General features: G+C 41.4%; 1 protein-coding gene and 1 long non-coding RNA gene across 2 annotated transcripts in view; both read right to left on the minus strand.

The window, feature by feature from the left end:
- The window catches only part of LOC138952595 (O-acyltransferase like protein-like), a 23,940-nt gene extending 3,043 nt beyond the window's left edge, over window positions 1–20,897 (minus strand). Inside the window, exons 1-10 of the mRNA XM_070324286.1 lie at window positions 20,590–20,897; window positions 19,580–19,795; window positions 11,047–11,222; window positions 8,057–8,156; window positions 7,394–7,475; window positions 6,420–6,604; window positions 5,741–5,923; window positions 5,401–5,494; window positions 4,018–4,119; window positions 720–888 (exon numbers count right to left, since the gene is read on the minus strand). Coding sequence (XP_070180387.1) covers window positions 720–888; window positions 4,018–4,119; window positions 5,401–5,494; window positions 5,741–5,923; window positions 6,420–6,604; window positions 7,394–7,475; window positions 8,057–8,156; window positions 11,047–11,222; window positions 19,580–19,766 — 1,278 coding nt within the window. The 5' untranslated portion in view covers window positions 19,767–19,795; window positions 20,590–20,897. The remainder of the gene's footprint in view (window positions 1–719; window positions 889–4,017; window positions 4,120–5,400; window positions 5,495–5,740; window positions 5,924–6,419; window positions 6,605–7,393; window positions 7,476–8,056; window positions 8,157–11,046; window positions 11,223–19,579; window positions 19,796–20,589) is intronic.
- LOC138951926 (uncharacterized) overlaps window positions 1–21,644 on the minus strand; it is a 272,464-nt gene that overhangs the window by 181,264 nt on the left and 69,556 nt on the right. The gene's annotated exons all lie outside the window — the stretch shown is intronic.

Raw genomic sequence — 21,644 nt, forward strand, 5'->3', positions numbered from 1 at the left:
GATAGATGACAGTGTATTTTTCGCGTGGCTATAAATTGATTCGACCTTTGCACTTTTACAGTGAGGATAATTTACGGGTCCAATTTACGTTCTGTACACTGCGTTGACCTTCTAAAAATAGGTAACAGTAACAGAACGCCGGGAATATCCGAAGACGCTCAGCGCAGTGGACAGCGCAGTGTAGTAACTTACAACTGAACGGGAAAGCCACACGAAGGAAGGGAGATAAACGCCAAACACTGGAGAAGATAAGGAAGAGTTACTTATAATGGTGAAATGAACACAAAAACGAAAATGAGTTCAGCGCTGCGCGCTGAGAGCACGTGTTGAAATATCTCATCGATGATATTGTGTCCGGGGTGTAGCTGAATACGGTGTCCAAATTTGAAAAAGATCCACCGAGAACTTTGGCGTTGTGATGTGGTGTAGCGGCTATGGTGTGTCGGTATGGGGGCCCGGGTAAGCTGAGGTGGAACCAAAATAGCTGAGGTGGAACCAAAATCGGTTCCGCGCTGCGCGCTGAGAGCACGTGTTGAAATATCGACCAGGTTGTGTCGTGTCCCGGGTCTACCTGAATATGCCCACCAAATTTGAAGCAGATCCATCGAGAACTTTGGCCGTGCATCGCGCACAGATACACAGACAGATACACAGACACACAGACACACATACTCTAGTCGTATATATATATATATACACACACACGAGCATTCTCTTACCCTATAATCAGACATATTTAAGAAAATGTTGTTGACGAAGAACAGAGTTGTCCAGATCCGAGGTCGACACGTGTCCTGATCCTCCGAAGAGAGATCAAAGGGGCCGATACACAGGTAAGGCACCACGCCGTAGAAAACCAATAGCATCATCGCTAACGGAGGGCCCAACCTGAGGTGTACACGTTAAAATGCCGTGTCTTTAAAAGGTCACTTTAGTACATACTCTGTAAACTATGTGACGAATGAATAAATAAACAATAAATAAATAAATAAATTCATAAATTACGAATGGATAAATAAATTATAAATACACAAATAATTTATTTCGTCATATAATCATTCATTCGCTAGCTGCTAGTGCTTTATCCTCCTTCGTGTGTACACGTAAGCACAGGCGCAAGTGCGCACGAAAAAGATCCTGTAATCCTTGTCAGAGCTTGGTTGGTTATAGAAACACGAAAATACCCAGCATGCTTCCCCCGAAAGTGGCGTATGGCTGCCTGAAGTGCGAGGTAAAAACGGTCAATATGGTCCATGGTTACAACTTTCAAAACTTTCAGATGTTGTTACATTTACGGTCAAAATACCCAAAGTGTGCACTGATTGGTTGAATGAGCAACGTTTCACTGGATAGAATAGAATAGAATGACTATTGTGGAGACTTGAAATCCATAATTATTGTAAAACACTTTTTTCCTCTCAACTGAATGAGTTTATATACATGTATGTATTGGTGGAACAGCCTGTATTTCTTTCTTTATTGTTCTTGTACTTTTTATATTTAGTCAAGTTTTGACTAAATATTTTAACATCGAGGGGGAATCGAAACGAGGGTCGTGGTGTATGTGCGTGCGTGTGTGTGTGCGTGCGTGTGTGTGTGTGTGTGTGTGTGTGTGTGTGTGTGTGTGTAGAGAGATTCAGACTAAACTACTGGACCGATCTTTATGAAATTTGACATGAGAGTTCCTGGGTATGAAATCCCCGAATGTTTTTTTCATTTTTTTGATAAATGTCTTTGATGACGTCATATCCGACTTTTCGTGAAAGTTGAGGCGGCACTGTCACGCCCTCATTTTTCAACCAAATTGGTTGAAATTTTGGTCAAGTAATCTTCGACGAAGCCCGGGGTTCGGTATTGCATTTCAGCTTGGTGGCTTAAAAATTAATTAATGACTTTGGTCATTAAAAATCTGAAAATTGTAAAAAAAAATAAAAATTTATAAAACGATCCAAATTTACGTTTATCTTATTCTCCATCATTTTCTGATTCCAAAAACATATAAATATGTTATATTCGGATTAAAAACAAGCTCTGAAAATAAAATATATAAAAATTATTATCAAAATTAAATTGTCGAAATCAATTTAAAAACACTTTCATCTTATTCCTTGTCGGTTCCTGATTCCAAAAACATATAGATATGATATGTTTGGATTAAAAACACGCTCAGAAAGTTAAAACAAAGAGAGGTACAGAAAAGCGTGCTATCCTTCTTAGCGCAACTACTACCCCGCTCTTCTTGTCAATTTCACTGCCTTTGCCATGAGCGGTGGACTGACGATGCTACGAGTATACGGTCTTGCTGAAAAATGGCATTGCGTTCAGTTTCATTCTGTGAGTTCGACAGCTACTTGACTAAATATTGTATTTTCGCCTTACGCGACTTGTTATATTTAGTCAAGTTTTGACTAAATATTTTAACATCGAGGGGGAATCGAAACGAGGGTCGTGGTGTATGTGTGTCTGTCTGTCTGTCTGTGCGTGTGTGTGTGTGTGTGTGTGTGTGTGTGTGTGTAGAGCGATTCAGACTAAACTACTGGACCGATCTTTATGAAATTTGACATGAGAGTTCCTGGGTATGAAATCCCCGAACGTTTTTTTCTTCATTTTTTTTATAAATGTCTTTGATGACGTCATATCCGGCTTTTCGTGAAAGTTGAGGCGGCACTGTCACGCCCTCATTTTTCAACCAAATTGGTTGAAATGTTGGTCAAGTAATCTTCGACGAAGCCCGGACTTCGGTATTGCATTTCAGCTTGGTGGCTTAAAAATTAATTAATGACTTTGGTCATTAAAAATCTGCAAATTGTAAAAACAAAGAAAAATTTATAAAACGATCCAAATTTACGTTTATCTTATTCTCCATCATTTGCTGATTCCAAAAACATATAAATATGTTATATTTGGATTAAAAACAAGCTCTGAAAATTAAATATATAAAAATTATTATCAAAATTAAATTGTCCAAATCAATTTAAAAACACTTTCATCTTATTTCTTGTCGGTTCCTGATTCCAAAAACATATAGATATGATATGTTTGGATTAAAAACACGCTCAGAAAGTTAAAACAAAGAGAGGTACAGAAAAGCGTGCTATCCTTCTTAGCGCAACTACTACCCCGCTCTTCTTGTCAATTTCACTGCCTTTGGCTGCCATGAGCGGTGGACTGACGATGCTACGAGTATACGGTCTTGCTGAAAAATGGCAGCTACTTGACTAAATATTGTATTTTCGCCTTACGCGACTTGTCTTTTGTTTTCATGTACCCCCATGGGGTTTCTTGACATAAATGTGACCCTCCACCACGAAATGAGTCGCATGTCACCTCGCGTGGTTCTGCGCTAGGCTTGATATAAGTCCGGAGAGTGTCTGGTAACAGTGTGAGGGTCACCTTAGTCACAGGCTTATAACTCGCTCTTTTCTAAAACGGGTTTCACCACTGGATAGAGCATAAAAAACTCTTTAGGAAAATGTAAAAATATGAAAATCATGCAAAGGTGACATGCGACTCATTCCGTGGTGGAGGGTCACAAATATGCCTTGCCTTGCCTTGCCTTGCCTTGCCTTGCATTATTTCTTTTAAACTGGCGGCCAGTTGCAACGTGTACATCCTATTTGACACAGACATGTGTTTGTTTGTTTGTTTGTTTGTTTGTTTAACGCCCAGCCGACCACGAAGGGCCATATCAGGGCGGTGCTGCTTTGACATATAACGTGCGCCACACACAAGACAGAAGTCGCAGCACAGGCTTCATGTCTCACCCAGTCACATTATTCTGACACCGGACCAACCAGTCCTAGCACTAACCCCATAATGCCAGACGCCAGGCGGAGCAGACACTAGATTGCCAATTTTAAAGTCTTAGGTATGACCCGGCCGGGGTTCGAACCCACGACCTCCCGATCACGGGGCGGACGCCTCACCACTAGGCCAACCGGGCCGGTCACAGACATGTGTGCGTTATATGTTTAAAACTACCCCTACCTCCCCCTCTTCTACCCCAAAGACACCTACCTCCAGAGCCGATGGGATAAATACGTTAACAGGATTTTGGTTGAACCGACCCCATTCTTCCTTTGGAAGTGTCGAAGAAAGGACGAAACCGCTAGGAAACCACTGGAATAAATCAGATTTGTAATGAAAAGTGATATAAAAAAAAATGTCACACAACACTTTTTAAAGATTCCAATTAAAACCTTGACCAAGATTTTAAATCAAAATTATGTCAAGGCTACGTCGATATTGTTTACATATAAAGCCAAAGCCTCCCATTTGAATAATATGTATAGCGATTAAGGGTTATTTTATTCAAAGATATAATTCATATTCATATTCAAGACCATCAACGACAAACTGAGATTCTCATTGGAAGTTGTATCAAGAGTCTGACTTTTCTTATGATTCTCATTGGAAGTTGTATCAAGAGTCTGACTTTTCTTATGATTCTCATTGGAAGTTGTATCAAGAGTCTGACTTTTCTTATGATTCTCAATGAAAACTACGTATTATGACTCTTTTTACATTTAGTCAAGTTTTGACTAAATGTTTTAACGTAGAGGGGGGAATCGAGACGAGGGTCGTGGTGTATGTGCGTGTGTGTGTGTGTGTGTGTGTCTGTGTGTGTGTGTAGAGCGATTCAGACTAAACTACTGGACCGATCTTTATGAAATTTGACATGAGAGTTCCTGGGTATGATATCCTCAGATTTTTCATTTTTTTGATAAATGTCTTTGATGACGTCATATCCGGCTTTTCGTGAAAGTTGAGGCGGCACTGTCACGCCCTCATTTTTCAACCAAACTGGTTGAAATTTTGGTCGGGTAATGTTTGATGAAGCCCGGACTTCGGTATTGCATTTCAGCGTGGTGGCTTAAAAATGAATTAATGACTTTGGTCATTAAAAATCTGAAAATTGTAAAAAAAAAAATATATATAAAACGATCCCAATTTACGTTTATCTTATTCTCCATCATTTGCTGATTATAAAAACATATAAATATGTTATATTCGGATTAAAAGCAAGCTCTGAAAATTAAATATATAAAAATTATTATCAAAATTAAATTTTCCAAATCAATTTAAAAACACTTTCATCTTTTTCCTTGTTGGTTCCTGATTCCAAAAACATATAGATATGATATGTTTGGATTGAAAACACGCTCAGAAAGTTAAAACGAAGAGAGGTACAGAAAAGCGTGCTATCCTTCCCAGCGCAACTACTACACCGCTCTTCTTGTCAATTTCACTGCCTATGCCGTGAGCGGTGGACTACGAGTATACGGTCTTGCTGCGTTGCATTGCGTTCAGTTTCATTCTGTGAGTTCGACAGCTACTTGACTAAATGTTGTATTTTCGCCTTACGCGACTTGTTTTTAACTATCCCGAACGCTGTCTCACCTCAGGATTAAAAACGTGTCGACGCCGAACGGTAGACAGAAGAAGGTGAAAAACCACCACACTTTGTACAGCTTATGCACATCCTCCGGATTTCCTAGAACACAATGCTTCATCATGATAGTATGATCTATTGGTAACATCATCTTGCCAAGGGCTGACTACAAACAACACTCTCTGAGATAAGTGTTCGCTTCATTTGTGTGTACGCTATAGTGACCATTGGCTCGATGTACGTGTGAATATTTTAAATTAAAACGTTCCAGTACCTTGCTATTCAAAATGGTAGCATAATGAAAATGAGAACAATTAGAACATTATCGGTACAAATGTATTTATTTACCTAAAAGATTTCCATAATGTCTGTACTGTGTCCAGGAGTGTAAGATGGCCAGCCATAGCGTGCTGAGAACTCGCACACCGTGAATACAGGGGACGTCATCACGGGCATCAGCATGACTAGTACTGAAAATCTCTCTCATGTTTTGTGGCAACGAAAAGCACAGAAGAACTCGCGCCAACTTTTCTGCAAAAAAAAGTAAGAAAGCACATACTGAGAAAGAGGGTAATTCATCTATAAGGCAACAATTCGCACGGTAACAACATTAGCAACAACAACAACAACAACAACAACAACAACAACAACAACAACAACAACAACAACAACAAAAAGCACACGCACAATATTCTGAAAACAAGTTTGAGAATGCATCTCTGAAACGTATTTCTGCATCAGAAATTACAGACAAGGGGAGAACACACACACACACACACACACACACACACACACGCGCACACATACACGCACACACACGCACATAAACACGTACACACACGCACATAAACACGTACACACACACACACACACGCACACACACACAGACACACGCTAACACACACACACATATACACAAACGCACACACACACACGCACGCGCGCACACACACACACACACACACACACACACACGCCACCCCCAGCAAAAGTACACCCATTTTCTCCTCTGCAGAAAACAAAGTACCTTTGAAAGAGCGTATTTCATCCTTATTAGGCACTTGACCAGTAGTTGGATTGTTATTGACATCATCTTCTTTGTCCAAGGCAATGGCCCGTGTATCCGACCCACACGTTTTGCTGTTAACCTCGGACACCAAGTCTAATACTGTTCCAGCAAGGCACGAGAGGAGAAGCACAGACAGTACAAACCTGAAAAAAAGATCAGATCATATTTTGTGTAAATGGTCTGAAAAGAAAACAAAGAATTCACGTGAAATTTGTAGAAAATCAGAGCTTTGATTTGAAACAATCGCCAGAATGAGGAAAACAGTGATGACAACTGAGAGGTCTTAAGAAAGAACAAACAAGCAACTAAAACCATTTTCTATAATTATGGCAAGTTAAATAGATGTGTGACTTTATCACATAACGCTTAAAGGCATATGTACGCGCTCCCGTGTTTACAAAGTGTAGTTTGCCCATAATCGATGTCAAACGCACCATAAGACCATGTAATGACGATATGTCGCCATGCGCGGACCATATACATGCATTACAGCTTGCTTTAGAGTCTCAAAAACTTTGGATGTAAACAAAGACGCGGAGTTATTTCCCTTGCGTCAACGCTACCTCTGTTGGCAAATCTATAAATAGGACGATCCAGATCAAAATGAAAATTAACATATCTCAACATTGAAGGGGTCCTAGACCACAATATTTTGCAGGGAACTTAATTTAGCATGTCTCCAGCTGTTGGTAAAGCAATTAGCGTGTATAGTCATCGAGTACATATGGCTTTAACTAGCTCATTCACTTCTTCCCTGGTGCGCTAAATGCATTCTCTTTATCAATTAACATTTTATTCCCTTATTATTTTATAACTTGGTTCAGAGATCAGAACATGCAGACCAAAAGATGTCCTTATTCTGAGGTTACCTCTCACTGGCGAGCCCTTTTGTTACGTGTGTTATATCACCAAGACAAAAACGGCATACTCACACAGCCAACCTGTAGAATGGGTCTGCTGAGGGATTCTTCCCTCGAACACATGCAGCGCCCATGAGTTCTCCTCCGAAGGATGCTGCAGACACGTGCACACACACACACACACACACACACACACACACACACACACACACACACACACATACGCACACACACACACACACACACACGCACGCACGCACGCACACACACACACACACACACACATAAACACACACATAAACACACGCACGCACGCACACACAAACACACACACACAAACACACACACGCACGCACACACACACACATACACACACACACACACACACACACACACACACACACACACACACACACACACACACACACACACACACGCACACACATGTTAGCACGGAAATGTTAATGTTCATTTCGTCATGTACGTAAATAAGTGTCTTCGCTCTTACAGTGGTGTTTGTAAGTTTGTTTGTGGTTCGGGCGGTTTGTTGGTTGGCTCGTTTGTGTCGATTTATTGTTAGTTTGTTTCTTTAAATGGGTATGGTTATTTTACTTTGTTCACTAATTTGTTTACATAATATGGTGGTTTACTTACATACCTCTGTGTTGTTGCTGCTTTTGTAGCGGTTCTATAAACATGTTACGTTGTGTAAACGAAAGTCATAAATCAGCTTACCAATGATGTCACTGAAAACAGCGATGACGTCATCATCAGAGCACGAATTCGGAACGCAGACGTGAACATCAACGGTGTCCAACAGATAGAACATTCTAGCCTGCAACCACACATTTTTTATTAACGACAAACGAATGACACTGTTAAGTCTAAAAGGAGCATATAGTGTTTGGTGTCGTTAGCTATGCCAAACAGCCGGTCAGGTGTACTAGTAGCATACTCTATTTGTTAACGGATGGTTATACATCATGAGTGCAGAATGAGCGAGAAATGTTATGTTTGACTTAAGCATAGAATAATGAGATAGCATTCAGCGCGCGACAAATCACAATTCTAGGCATGAAAAATAGGTGTTTTTTTTCAAATTGAGTCATCGTCCAATTTACACTCCAACCCAACATATTGTTGTCTTTGTCACTCCTTATCTCCCTCCTTCCTTCTCCCCTCCCACGTCCATGTTTTCCTCGTTCTTTCCTACTCCGCGTGTAAACGTATTTCCCCTTTCCCCCCCCCCCCCCCCCCCACACACACACACACACACACACCCCACTCCCTCCAGCACCATCCCGAAGTTCTTCATCTACCCATACATACCCGTCTATACTTTACTTACTTACAAGATATATCAACGTCCTACAGGCATAGATTGTTGGCCTCTTAAGGACAGCCGTCTATTCCCCATCCCACCACTCTCCTAAACCCTTACTTCCCCCTCTTTCCCCTCCCTTCCAAGATAATGACGCCTCCCCCTTCTCAGATAATGACGCCTCCCCATTCCCAGATAATGACGCCTCCCCCTTCCCAGATAATGACGCCTTCCCCTTCCCAGATAATGACGCCTCCCCCTTCCCAGATAATGACGCCTCCCCCTTCCCAGATAATGACGCCTCCCCCTTCCCAGTTAATGACGCCTCCCCCTTCCCAGATAATGACGCCTCCCCCTTCCCAGTTAATGACGCCTCCCCCTTCCCAGATAATGACGCCTCCCCCTTCCCAGATAATGACGCCTCCCCCTTCCCAGATAATGACGCCTCCCCCTTCCCAGATAATGACGCCTCCCCCTTCCCAGATAATGACGCCTCCCCCTTCCCAGATAATGACGCCTTCCCCTTCCCAGATAGTGACGCCTCCTCCTTCCCAGATAATGACGCCTCCCCCTTCTCAGATAATGACGCCTCCCCCTTCCCAGATAATGACGCCTCCCCCTTCTCAGATAGTGACGCCTTCCCCTTCCCAGATAATGACGCCTTCCCCTTCCCAGATAATGACGCCTCCCTTTTCCCAGATAATGACGCCTCCCCTTCCCAGATAATGACGCCTCCCCCTTCCCAGATAATGACGCCTCCCCCTTCTCAGATAGTGACGCCTTCCCCTTCCCAGATAATGACGCCTTCCCCTTCCCAGATAATGACGCCTCCCTTTTCCCAGATAATGACGCCTCCCCTTCCCAGATAATGACGCCTCCCTTTTCTCAGATAATGACGCCTCCCCCTTCCCAGATAGTGACGCCTCCTCCTTCCCAGATAATGACGCCTCCCACTTCCCAGATAATGACGCCTCCCCCTTCCCAGATAATGACGCCTTCCCCTTCCCAGATAGTGACGCCTCCTCCTTCCCAGATAATGACGCCTCCTCCTTCCCAGATAATGACGCCTCCTCCTTCCCAGATAATGACGCCTCCCACTTCCCAGATAATGACGCCTCCCACTTCCCAGATAAAGACGCCTCCCCCTTCCCAGATAATGACGCCTCCCCCTTCCCAGATAGTGACGCCTCCTCCTTCCCAGATAATGACGCCTCCCACTTCCCAGATAATGACGCCTCCCCCTTCCCAGATAATGACGCCTCCCACTTCCCCGATAATGACGCCTCCCCCTTCCCAGATAATGACGCCTCCCCCTTCCCAGATAATGACGCCTCCCCCTTCTCAGATAGTGACGCCTTCCCCTTCCCAGATAGTGACGCCTCCTCCTTCCCAGATAATGACGCCTCCCACTTCCCAGATAATGACGCCTCCCCCTTCCCAGATAATGACGCCTCCTCCTTCCCAGATAATGACGCCTCCCACTTCCCAGATAATGACGCCTCCCTTTTCCCAGATAGTGACGCCTCCTCCTTCCCAGATAATGACGCCTCCCACTTCCCAGATAATGACGCCTCCCTTTTCCCAGATAGTGACGCCTCCCCCTTTCCAGATAATGACGCCTCCCCCTTCCCAGATAATGACGCCTTCCCCTTCCCAGATAATGACGCCTCCTACTTCCCAGATAATGACGCCTCCTCCTTCCCAGATAATGACGCCTTCCCCTTCCCAGATAATGACGCCTCCTACTTCCCAGATAATGACGCCTCCTCCTTCCCAGATAATGACGCCTCCCCCTTCCCAGATAATGACGCCTCCCCCTTCCCAGATAATGACGCCTCCCCCTTCCCAGATCTGAGACGGGGAGGCGAATCATTTCCACGGGACTCTAGGGCTGAGATGCATGAAGCGAAACTGGGTGCCACTCAAATGGGTGGTCCGAAAACGCAGCTGCGGGATCGGTTTGGTTGAAATTGATATTTGTTGTGGTTTCAACCAATCAGACCCGGCCTCAGCTTGTTCCCACGCAGTTGGGTGGCATCCACTTTCGCTTGGTGCACCTGAGCCCAGGTTTGTCCCCCTTAGGATAATGTTAAAGAAGAACACAAAGCAGTAAGCTCGTGTCCTTGTTGTGTGGTGACGAGAAAATCCCCTGCCCACTTGATCCCACTGTCCCAAAAGTGGGACGCTAACATTTCGTGCTCAAAATAAAAATGTACTAACCTGATGTCACAAAAACTGCCAAATATGTTCATAAGAAACAAAAACTATGATAGTTTGGTACCCCGTTATTTTGTGAAAATAATAAAATGTGGGCATATATGGGCTAACTTATCCCATACAGAAGCCCTAGCTGACAGATCGTTTGTGGTGCACGTGCTTGCTTGTGTCGTGAACGGCATCTTACCAATTGCGGTGCGTGAGACATCAGGTGGGTTTTGGTGGTCAGTGTACAGAACTGGCCCCGGAGTGACCGGCCAGTGGACAAAGTGTGACCAGTGTCTCTGCACTGACCATAATCCCCGACAAACGTCTTCTGACCTCGAGTCAGGCCTGGTCCTGGTCTGCCGTATGAGTCGGCCACTGCATGTAAATAAGATTAGATTAGATTAGATTAGGTTAGGTTGGATGAGATTAGGTTGGATGAGATTAGATTTGATTAGATTAGATTAGGTTGGATGCGATTAGGTTGGATTAGATTAGGTTGGATTAGATTAGATTGGATGCGATTAGGTTGGATTAGATTAGGTTCGATTAGATTAGGTTGGATGAGATTAGGTTGGATTAGATTAGATGCTATGAGATCCGATTAGATTAGATTGAAATAGGCTTGATCGGGTTGGATTGGATTGGATTGGATTACATCAGGTTAGAGCAGATGAAAATAAATCAAACAAGAAAATCCTCCGAGGTAGGAAAAACACCCCCGTTGGTCAAAGGGAAATAACCATTCTCACTGCCACCAACTGAGAAGGTTATTTCCCTTTGACCATTAATATGTGCCTCTATAAGTCCTTGTAGAATCTTAATCCACCAATAACTCCCTAACCGTGTGTTTGACTGGTCCCAATTTTTGTACGGACCGTCTCAGGAATATATAGAACCTGTTCACCAAGTTTGGTGACGATCGGTCCGTTCATTCTTGAGATCTATATGCGAACACAAACACACACCCAAACAAACAAACAAACACATCGAGCGAATCCTATACACACCCCTATACCGGGGGTGTAATTAGACGCAATGAGGTGAAACTAGATGGATTAGATCAGATTAGATTAAATTAACATATCAGCAACATTAATATGCGAACATTAGTATTAAATCAGAATTTTGGTCCGCCGTGTTGAAGGCATGGCTTGATAATAATCAAGTCGATAATGGTAATTCTGTATCGGGTTTGTTGTGGAACAACAAAGATATAATGTGTCAAGGTAACCCACTCTTTTTTGCGGATTGGATTAAAAGTGGTATAATGTATGTGAGCGATGTGTGTGAGAACGGACGTTTTGCTACCTATGAAGAAGTGTGTGAAAGAACTGGCTACACTGCAAATAGATTGCTTTAGTACAATGTTGTTCGTGCAGCTGTATATCTCCTTTTAAGAAATCTAGCTATAGACGATGTAAATTGTTCAGTCTGTGACATTCCGACCTTTTGTGGAAAAAAAGTGAGATCAGTAAAAGAAATTCGAAAGATTCTCGTAGGAAAAAAATACAGCCCACCCTGTTCAGAAGGATTTGGAGAAGAAAGTTAGGATTTGAAATTGATTGAAAGAATTGGAACTTAGCAGCCACTGTCACTAGTGAAGTTCGATTACGTGTACTGCATTGGAAAATATTGCAAAATATTTATCCAACTAATATTTTATTGTTTAAAATGAAAGTGAAGGCTGATAAAAACTGTACATATTGTGAGGATGAACTTGATGTATTGGAGCATTTTTTCTTTGAATGCCCAACCGTGCTCAGGTTTTGGAAATATATTGAAATGTACATATTAGTAAACATTGGCGAAAGAATTAGGTTGAATGTTACAGATGTGCTTTTTGGTATTAAAAGTAACAGCAAAAATATGAAGAAGATTAATCATATCATTTTAATCGCAAAAATGTGCGTAAGCATTTAAAAAAAAAAACCGATTCACGATTAACACTGGAAATTATTTTGCAAATCATGTTGTTTTGAGATTTCGTTAGTCTGACGTTTTATCAATTACAAACAAATTGTTTATTGTCTCTGATTTAAGGTAAAGCATGTAAATGAGAAAGTATGTGTACAAACAGAAAACACACAGTTACCATGTTTGTTATCACGTGTTTATTGATTGACTAAAAATTTTTTTGGGAAAAAAAACAAAACAAAAACAAACAAGTCGCGTAAGGCGAAAATACAATATTTAGTCAAGTAGCTGTCGAACTCACAGAATGAAACTGAACGCAACGCAACGCAGCAAGACCGTATACACTCGTAGCATCGCCACTCCACCGCCCGTGGCAAAGGCAGTGCACGTGGAATTGATAAGAAGAGCGGGGTATTCGTTGCGCTGAGAAGGATAGCACGCTTTTCTGTACCTCTCTTCGTTTTAACTTTCTGAGCGTGTTTTTAATCCAAACATATCATATCTATATATTTTTGGAATCAGGAACCGACAAGGAATAAGATGAAAGTGTTTTTAAATTGATTTCGAAAAAAAAATTTGATAATAATTTTTATATATTTAATTTTCAGAGCTTGTTTTTAATCCGAATATAACATATTTATATGTTTTTGGAATCAGCAAATGATGGAGAATAAGATAAACGTAAATTTGGATCGTTTTATAAATTTTTATTTTTTTTTTACAATTTTTAGATTTTTAATGATCAAAGTCATTAATTAATTTTTAAGCCACCAAGCTGAAATGCAATACCGAACCCTGGGCTTCGTCGAAGAGTACTTGACCAAAATTTCAACCAATTTGGTTGAAAAATGAGGGCGTGACAGTGCCGCCTCAACTTTCACGAAAAGCCGGATATGACGTCATCAAAGACATTTATCAAAAAAATGAAAAAAACGTTCGGGGATTTCATACCCAGGAACTCTCATGTCAAATTTCATAAAGATCGGTCAAGTAGTTTAGTCTGAATCGCTCTACACACACACACACACGCACGGCGCACACACACACACACACACGCACACACGCACATACACCACGACCCTCGTTTCGATTCCCCCTCGATGTTAAAATATTTAGTCAAAACTTGACTAAATATAAAAAGAAAACAAGTCGAATTAAGTCAATCAAGTTTTGGTTTAAACAAAGTTTTATTCAGGATTTCTTCGCATGAACAGTTCAAAACACACAACTAGGACACGCACTCAAGCAAATGCTTATATCACGTGACCAGAACAGTACTAAATTACACACATTTTCGTAATGGTGGACATAACAACAATAAACCAGAGGAACAAATTGAAAGAATGGGGATGGGGAGCTAACTAGGAACAAAGGAATCTACAGAAGATAAAAAGAAAAGGGAGGGGGAGGAGGAAGAAAGTACTAACAACCACAAGGAGAGACTAGGACGAAAGCGCATAGGAAGAGAGCATCAAGTCTAAGACATGCAACATGTAAATTCAGGTAAATGTAACAATTTTTTATGGAAGGCAGTAATTCGTTAACATGTAAAATACGAGACAAACGATAATAATCATTACTTATACGCTGCTTATGTAATCAAATACGATAACACAGGGAGAGGCAGTGTGGAGGTACACATACGCCTGCCCACACACATATAGACTATCAATGCGTGAACACATCCATCAAATCAATCGACCAGATTTAACAATAAACGATTGGACAGACTCAAATATCAATATGTTATTACGAACAGAATAATGCTCGCTACCTTTTAATAATATTTCCACGCGTCTGAAATGAACAGGCAACGAATTGATTGTTGTCAGACGAGCATCTGCATACAAAGTGCAGTTTAATAAATAATGTTCGGATGTTTCATTTGGATCACCGCAAGCACACTGTGCGTTATCTTTTAGGTGGCGTTTACACAAGTCTGAATTAAGGTTACTAATATTTAAACGCATTCTGCAGTGTTGAACTTCTGTCTGTCGTTTTCCAAAATAATAATAAGCTGGTACACTATGATCAGGACTTTGTAAATAATGCTTAAACTCGCTTATTGAATTTGTTGTTTTAATCACATCAGGCAAATTATTCCATAAAACTGTGGAGAATGGAATGAAGGATGTTCTGAATATTTCTGTACTATGTGCTGGTACGAATCTTTCGAATGGTCGTCTTCTGTGGTAGGGATTTAGTGAAGAGACTAGTGGTGGCAAGAGGTTAATTAGATACTGTGGACATTTACCATGAACCATTTTGTGAAATAAGATTAATTTATGTCGTTTTCGGCGTTCCTTTAGACTACAAAAACCACTTTCTTTGTAAATCTTATCATGGCTTGTTCCCCGCACACCGCCAATTATAACACGTAATGCTTCAAGGTGTAATTTTTCAAGTGTGTTTGATAAGGCTTCGGTACAATTGTCCCATAACACATCAGCGTAATCGAAGTGTGGCAGAATAAAAGATTTATACATTATTTCCAAACTATTTCTACATAACTTATACTTGTAATATCTTAAGCAGTTAATCAACAAAGTGGTCTTTTTCACAATATTTCTAATTTGAGCGTCCCATTTACAATCGTTTTGCAAAAAAATGCCAAGATGCTTGTGTTCTGGTATGTCTTCCAGGAGATTTCCATTAAAAAATAGGGGGTCATTTTGGTTTAAATCACGTTTTATATTCAGCAGTTTAGTTTTGGTTTCATTAAATGTAACTTTCCAGCGTGCTGCCCATCTACTAATTTTATCAAGGTCTGAATTAAGAATTTCGGCACGTCGTATCGGGTCATGTAATGCAAGTGACAAACTAGTATCATCAGCAAACAATTTGATAACAGACTCAATATCATTTACAATATCATTTATATAAATCAAAAATAACAAGGGGCCTAGCACTGAACCCTGAGGAACGCCTGCTTGTAAACCTTTTAGCTCTGACTTGGCACCTTTAACAACAACTGACTGAACACGGTTTGTTAAATAGCTACGAAACCATGACAATAGTCGGCCTCGAACACCAATCGACTCTAGTTTTACCAATAATCCTTTGTGCCAAACTTTATCAAAAGCTTTTGACACATCAAAAAATACCGCCTGTGTTGTTAAGCCGTTGTCGTAGTTTGAACACAAGTCATTATATATGGAGACAAGTTGACAGATCGTCGAGTCGCCGGGTATAAAACCGGACTGTGTAGGTGTGAGAATGTTGTTGGATTGTAAAAATGTATATAGTTGACTGTGAATACATCGCTCCAAGACTTTGCCAACACAGCTCAACAAGGAGATCGGACGATAATTATTACAAGCGTCTGCAGGACCTGTCTTGTAAATAGGCGTAACATTAGCTGTTTTCCACATGTTAGGATAAACTCCTTCCCTCAGACTCCTGTTGAAGATATACGTCAGTGGCTCCGAAATAACATCTGATGCTGCTATGAGAAGTCTGTTGTGAATCAAATCGGGACCAATGGCTTTTCTTTTATCAAGGTTTCTAATTACATCTTTTACCTCATTAACTGACAAAACAATATCACAAAATTCGCGATCTAAAAACGGGACTTGAGGGACTTCATCGTCTGGGTCTTCGACAGTGGAATTTTTTATAAAGAAATTATTAAAGGCGTTGGCTTTGTCTTGGCTTAATTCGTAAACTTTGCCGTTGTCACAGATAGGTGGAATTTCATCTTTACATAAACCTTTCTTCTTCATAAATGACTTCACCAATTTCCACCAGTCTTTGCTGCCAAACTGCGTTGGATCAGAAACTTTAACATCTAGTTCGGAATAGAATTCAATAATACGTTCTCTTTTCCTTGTTGTAATAAGGTTTCGTGCCTGGCGATAGTTCAACCAGTCTTCCGGCTGCTTGCTTGTTTTGGCTTTCAAGTGAATCTGGTCACGTTGGTCAATTAACGTTAGGATTTCAGGTGTTATCCAGGGTGCGTCTTTTGGGCGTATCGTGACTTCTTTTACTGGCATAAACTGTTTTGCTATATCCATAAACATTGCAGAAAAAATATTAACACTTTCATCAAACACCTCCTTCATCAAGATTTCTTGCCAGTTAACCTGAGAAAGTGCTGCACAAAAACCATCAGCATTAAGTTTATTATAATTAAAAATTGTTCTTTTATAGGAAATATTTTTGTTCACACTTCTATCTAAAACAGCTTGTGGTACACTGTGGTCGCTACAAATAGGTGGCAAAACATTCACAGATTTAACCAACTGAGGAGTCTGGGTAATTACGAGGTCGATACATGTACTTGTGGTGGCTGTTACACGTGTCGGCGTATTCACAAGTTGACAGAGCTGGTGCGCATGTAAAATATTCAAAAAGTTCCGCGATGGAGAGTTCAGGATGTCGACGTTGAAATCGCCTAAAATCACAAATCTCAAAAACTGGTTATTCACTCGCCTTAAGCTTTCATCAATTAAATCCCAATAATGAATATTTGCATTGGGTGGGCGATAGAATGAGCCAATCAAAATGCCTTCGTGGCCCAACTTTGTCTCGATCCAGACTGCTTCAAGACCATCAACTTGGAGATCAGGTCGGGGTTTACAGTATAAATAATTCTTAACGTAAATGGCCACGCCTCCATGAGGATCACCTGGACGGTCGAGGCGTACAGGAGGATTAAAATTAGGTATACTTAGAGAGGAGTTATCATCTGCATGTGACAACCATGTCTCAGAAAGTGTCAAAATATCATGCTGCTGAACTTCAGGTTGTAACAAATCAATTTTATTCCTTAAGCTTCTAACGTTAATGTGTACCACAGTGACCTTATTTTCATCCGGGCCTGGATTTTTCTCAACATCACCAGCTAAATAAAGTGATGTCCGGGCAAACAGTTTATCTACATAATTATTCTTAATGTCTTTATCATAAATATCTCTGCTAACAAGACGTTCAGTTCCACGTTTCTTAGCACAAAGAGAGTTGGCAAAAAATAAGAAAGTACACAACGATAGCGTGACACGGTTGGAACCTTTACAGAACAACAGGATCAAAAATGGTAGTACAGTAGTTTTACACAAAAATGACAATTTGCGACAAAGAACCACTGCCCTTCCATAAAAGCACCCAACTCTGGCTCTGTACAAACTTAAACTAAGTGACATTTCCTAGCAGAACTGAAAACAGCAGGATAGCCAAGAGAAGGGTGTATGTACATGTCTTTTGGGTGCATCTCGCGCTTCGATGAGAGAGAAAAAGAATGACAGGAGTCGTGGTTGCTAAGGGGAGGTTTGAAACAAACAAAAAGTCGAAACATATGTACAGAGTTAGCTTTGAAGAGCTGGTTTCTATGAGGAATCGAAAGGGTGGCTCTGTAAGTAAAGTACTTGTCATCGAGTGTATCTGGTTTTTTTCCAAGGTAGAGGAAATTAGACATGTGTCGCAACAGACAGGGAAAAACAGCTGAGCTTTACAATATTTCGTAACAGAGAGCCAGCAAGATGCAGCGTTCAGTGGTAATGATACTCTAAGTGCTGTATAAAAAAATCAGGGGAATGCATTGTCCGGAGCTGATCATGATTTAGCATGTTAACAGTAGCGACAGGGTATGTCGGGATACATACACACATCCACTCGAGCGCGACCACTCGCGCGCAGGCACAAGCACTACTAGCATATAATATGGTCACCTACGTACTGTGCACTGCCGGTACACACAGTCACACACACAGTTCACATGTCGCCAACAGTCTTAGCTACACAGCCACACAGTACACCGGCGCATGGTCGGTACACACAGCTACACACACAGTGCACACTGTTGCCCACAGTCGTATCCACACAATCACACAGCCGCACACACACACACACACACACACACACACACACACACACACACGTGCATACACACACACACACACACACACACACACACACTTTAACAGAGGGGTTTTGCATTCTATAAAGCATAATGCGGGCAATATACAAAGAAGAATGATACATCATGCGGGTCTTTCCAAGAAAAGCTTTTGGACAAGGTCTGCCTCCGAGCTAGCTTGTTCGAGCGTTGGCTGCGAAAAAACAACAAGAAACATCAGCAACAAAAACAAGACAAAGCAGGAAGGCGTTTCACATCAATCATAACAAGATTGTTTCCTTCGCTACTATTACTTGAGTTGAGCAATACCGAGTCGATACCTTGCTTTACGTGTTGTACTGTGTGACACGGCAGCAGTGTCAAGTCCGGTACTATGATGTGGCAGTCAGTGCGGGGCAAGAATACACGCATTCTGCACGGTTTTCACATTTTCACATTCCATTTAACACAAGGGGAATACCCCACAGGCACATGATAAATGAGATAATCACCAAAAAGTGTCCATTTCACATTCGCGCTCTGGGGCAAGTTTCCGGTTAGTCACTCATGAGTCTAGGTTCAATTTAACACAAGGGGAATCTCCAACAAGCACAAAGTCACAGTGTTTATTTCTGTTTGAGTTTTTCTGGCTTGAAATATGAATTAATCCCCAATTATAGTGTTCATTTCAAGTCTGCTATTTTATGCACAGTTTCATACCCAGGAACTCTCATGTCAAATTTCATAAAGATCGGTCCAGTAGTTTAGTCTGAATCGCTCTACACACACACACACACGCACGGCGCACACACACACACACACACACACGCACGCACATACACCACGACCCTTGTTTCGATTCCCCCTCGATGTTAAAATATTTAGTCAAAACTTGACTAAATATAAAAACTAACCATTCATTTAAAAAAACCAAAAAACCCCATATCAGCAGCAGCAGCAGCAGCACAAAAAAACTTCTACTTACTTTGTACTGCCCATTCTTCCAGGTTCAATAAGCCTTCAACAAAGTTGCCAAGGTCACGCTGACATTGCGAAGATACTTTTGACCTTAACCTTGACCGACGCCATCTTTCTACAACCTTGGCAACCAGATCCGTGAAGGTTCCCACAAGACGGGAAGTTGATGTTTCCATGTTGTTCAGGCAGGTCATGTCCACAACAGGATTGAAATCGAGTAAGGCTGTGGAAGTAGAATACTATTGTTATTCACGCATTGTATTTAGTGTGTGTGTGTGTGTGTGTGTGTGTGTGTGTGTGTGTGTGTGTGTGTGTGTGTGTGTGTGTGTGTGTGTGTGTGTGTGTGTGTGTGTGTGTGTGTGTGCGCGTTTGCATGTGCGTGTGTGTGTGCGTGTGCTTGTGTGTGGGTGTGTGCGCGCGCGCGCGCGTGTGTGTGTGTGTGCACGCTGTTGCTATTGTACATTCAGTTGCTATGAGCTCTGGTAAAAAGGGGGGATTAATAAGTGTCCACTATTACAATTCTATTATTATTACGTAGCAAAATACGAAACATCACTGGCAAATGGCAACAAAAGCAAGCAAAAGAGGCTTTTATCGTGTGTATTTCGTAATGTGTGACATTCAATGTTATTAATTTAAATGCCTGGAAATGGGTTTGTTTTTCTGTGTACGCGATGTCTTTGGGTGACTTCGGCACCCACACCAGACAGCAACACTACCAGAAACTGCCCCATATTATATTCTTTATCGTTAAATGTCCCAACAAGCAGCCGACACATTCGATCAAGCTAAGTTCTCGTTACTCCTTGTTTGTCAGTGCACTTTAAAGATCGTTGGGTCGATATATCTGTGAATGCATTGTTTTTGTCAATAACAAACGTTCCAACAACCTACCTTTCTTGTTTTTTGATTTTGTTAATGTCAAAACCAAGCGACTTTAAATACTCTTCAAGAGTGTCTATCTGAATACTGTGATCATGGAAATGAAGTTAAAAAACAAAGGATTACTGTACTCACCAATACAAAGACGACACAAGACGATTACGAATTTTCGCTTCTGGAAGCTTCATCAGGAAAAGAACACAAAAGACAACAAAAAGCAGACGCAACACGGAACGAACAGGGTTTGAAATGTTTCCCCTCCATTTTCTTTCAAACCCTGTTCGTTCCGTGTTGCGTCTGCTTTTTGTTGTCTTTTGTGTTCTTTTCCTGATGAAGCTTCCAGAAACGAAAATTCGTAATCGTCTTGTGTCGTCTTTGTATTGGTGAGTACAGTAATCCTTTGTTTTTTAACTTTGTTCATCTTACCACAGTCACTTCGTTGTTTAGATCATGGACATGGGGAATCAACTTGATAAACAAGCACATAATAGTTAAACAAACATCGCGTGTGGTTGCCTGAGGCGTCCATGATATTACAGAAGAAAAGCCCTTCGTATTCCCTTCACCGACGACTGTGGGTGCCTGCATGAGGTGCCCACACTTTTACAGCAGCTTTTGTATAGCCGGTGTAACACGAAATTTTTACTCCACGAAAAATTTACTCCGGAGTAAATATTTCGTACGAAATTCTTACTCCGAGTACACTTTTCGTACGAGAAAAGAACTCCCCAAGGCACGAAAAAATTACTCCCTCAACGAAATTTGTACTCCCCATTCATTTTACTTCCAGTAAAAATCGCGTACGCAAAAATGGGCTGCGGGCGAAGGGATAATGCCAGTAAGTGATCTCGCGCACACGAATGTCGCGCTACCCTCCTTCCACCCCTTCCACCACCAAGACTAATAGGGGACAAGGGAGTAAACATTTCGTACACCTGGCATGGCAAGTTAAATTGCTCGTGTTGGGGTGAAGTCATTTATTCGTTATTTATTCTTCAGGCGAGTAACATTTTGGATCGAAATGTTTACTCGGAACTCACCTGTCTTGGGGAGTAATTTTCTCGTGTAATGGGGGAGTGCTTTTTTCGTCAAGGGAGTAACTTTTTCGTACGAAATGTTTACTCCGGAGTAAAAAATCTCGTGGGAGTAATTTTCTCGTGTTACACCGGCTTTATGCAATAACGTGGCTA

The sequence above is a fragment of the Littorina saxatilis genome, linkage group LG17 (assembly GCF_037325665.1).
Source record: "Littorina saxatilis isolate snail1 linkage group LG17, US_GU_Lsax_2.0, whole genome shotgun sequence".
In the NCBI taxonomy this organism is placed as follows: domain Eukaryota; kingdom Metazoa; phylum Mollusca; class Gastropoda; order Littorinimorpha; family Littorinidae; genus Littorina; species Littorina saxatilis.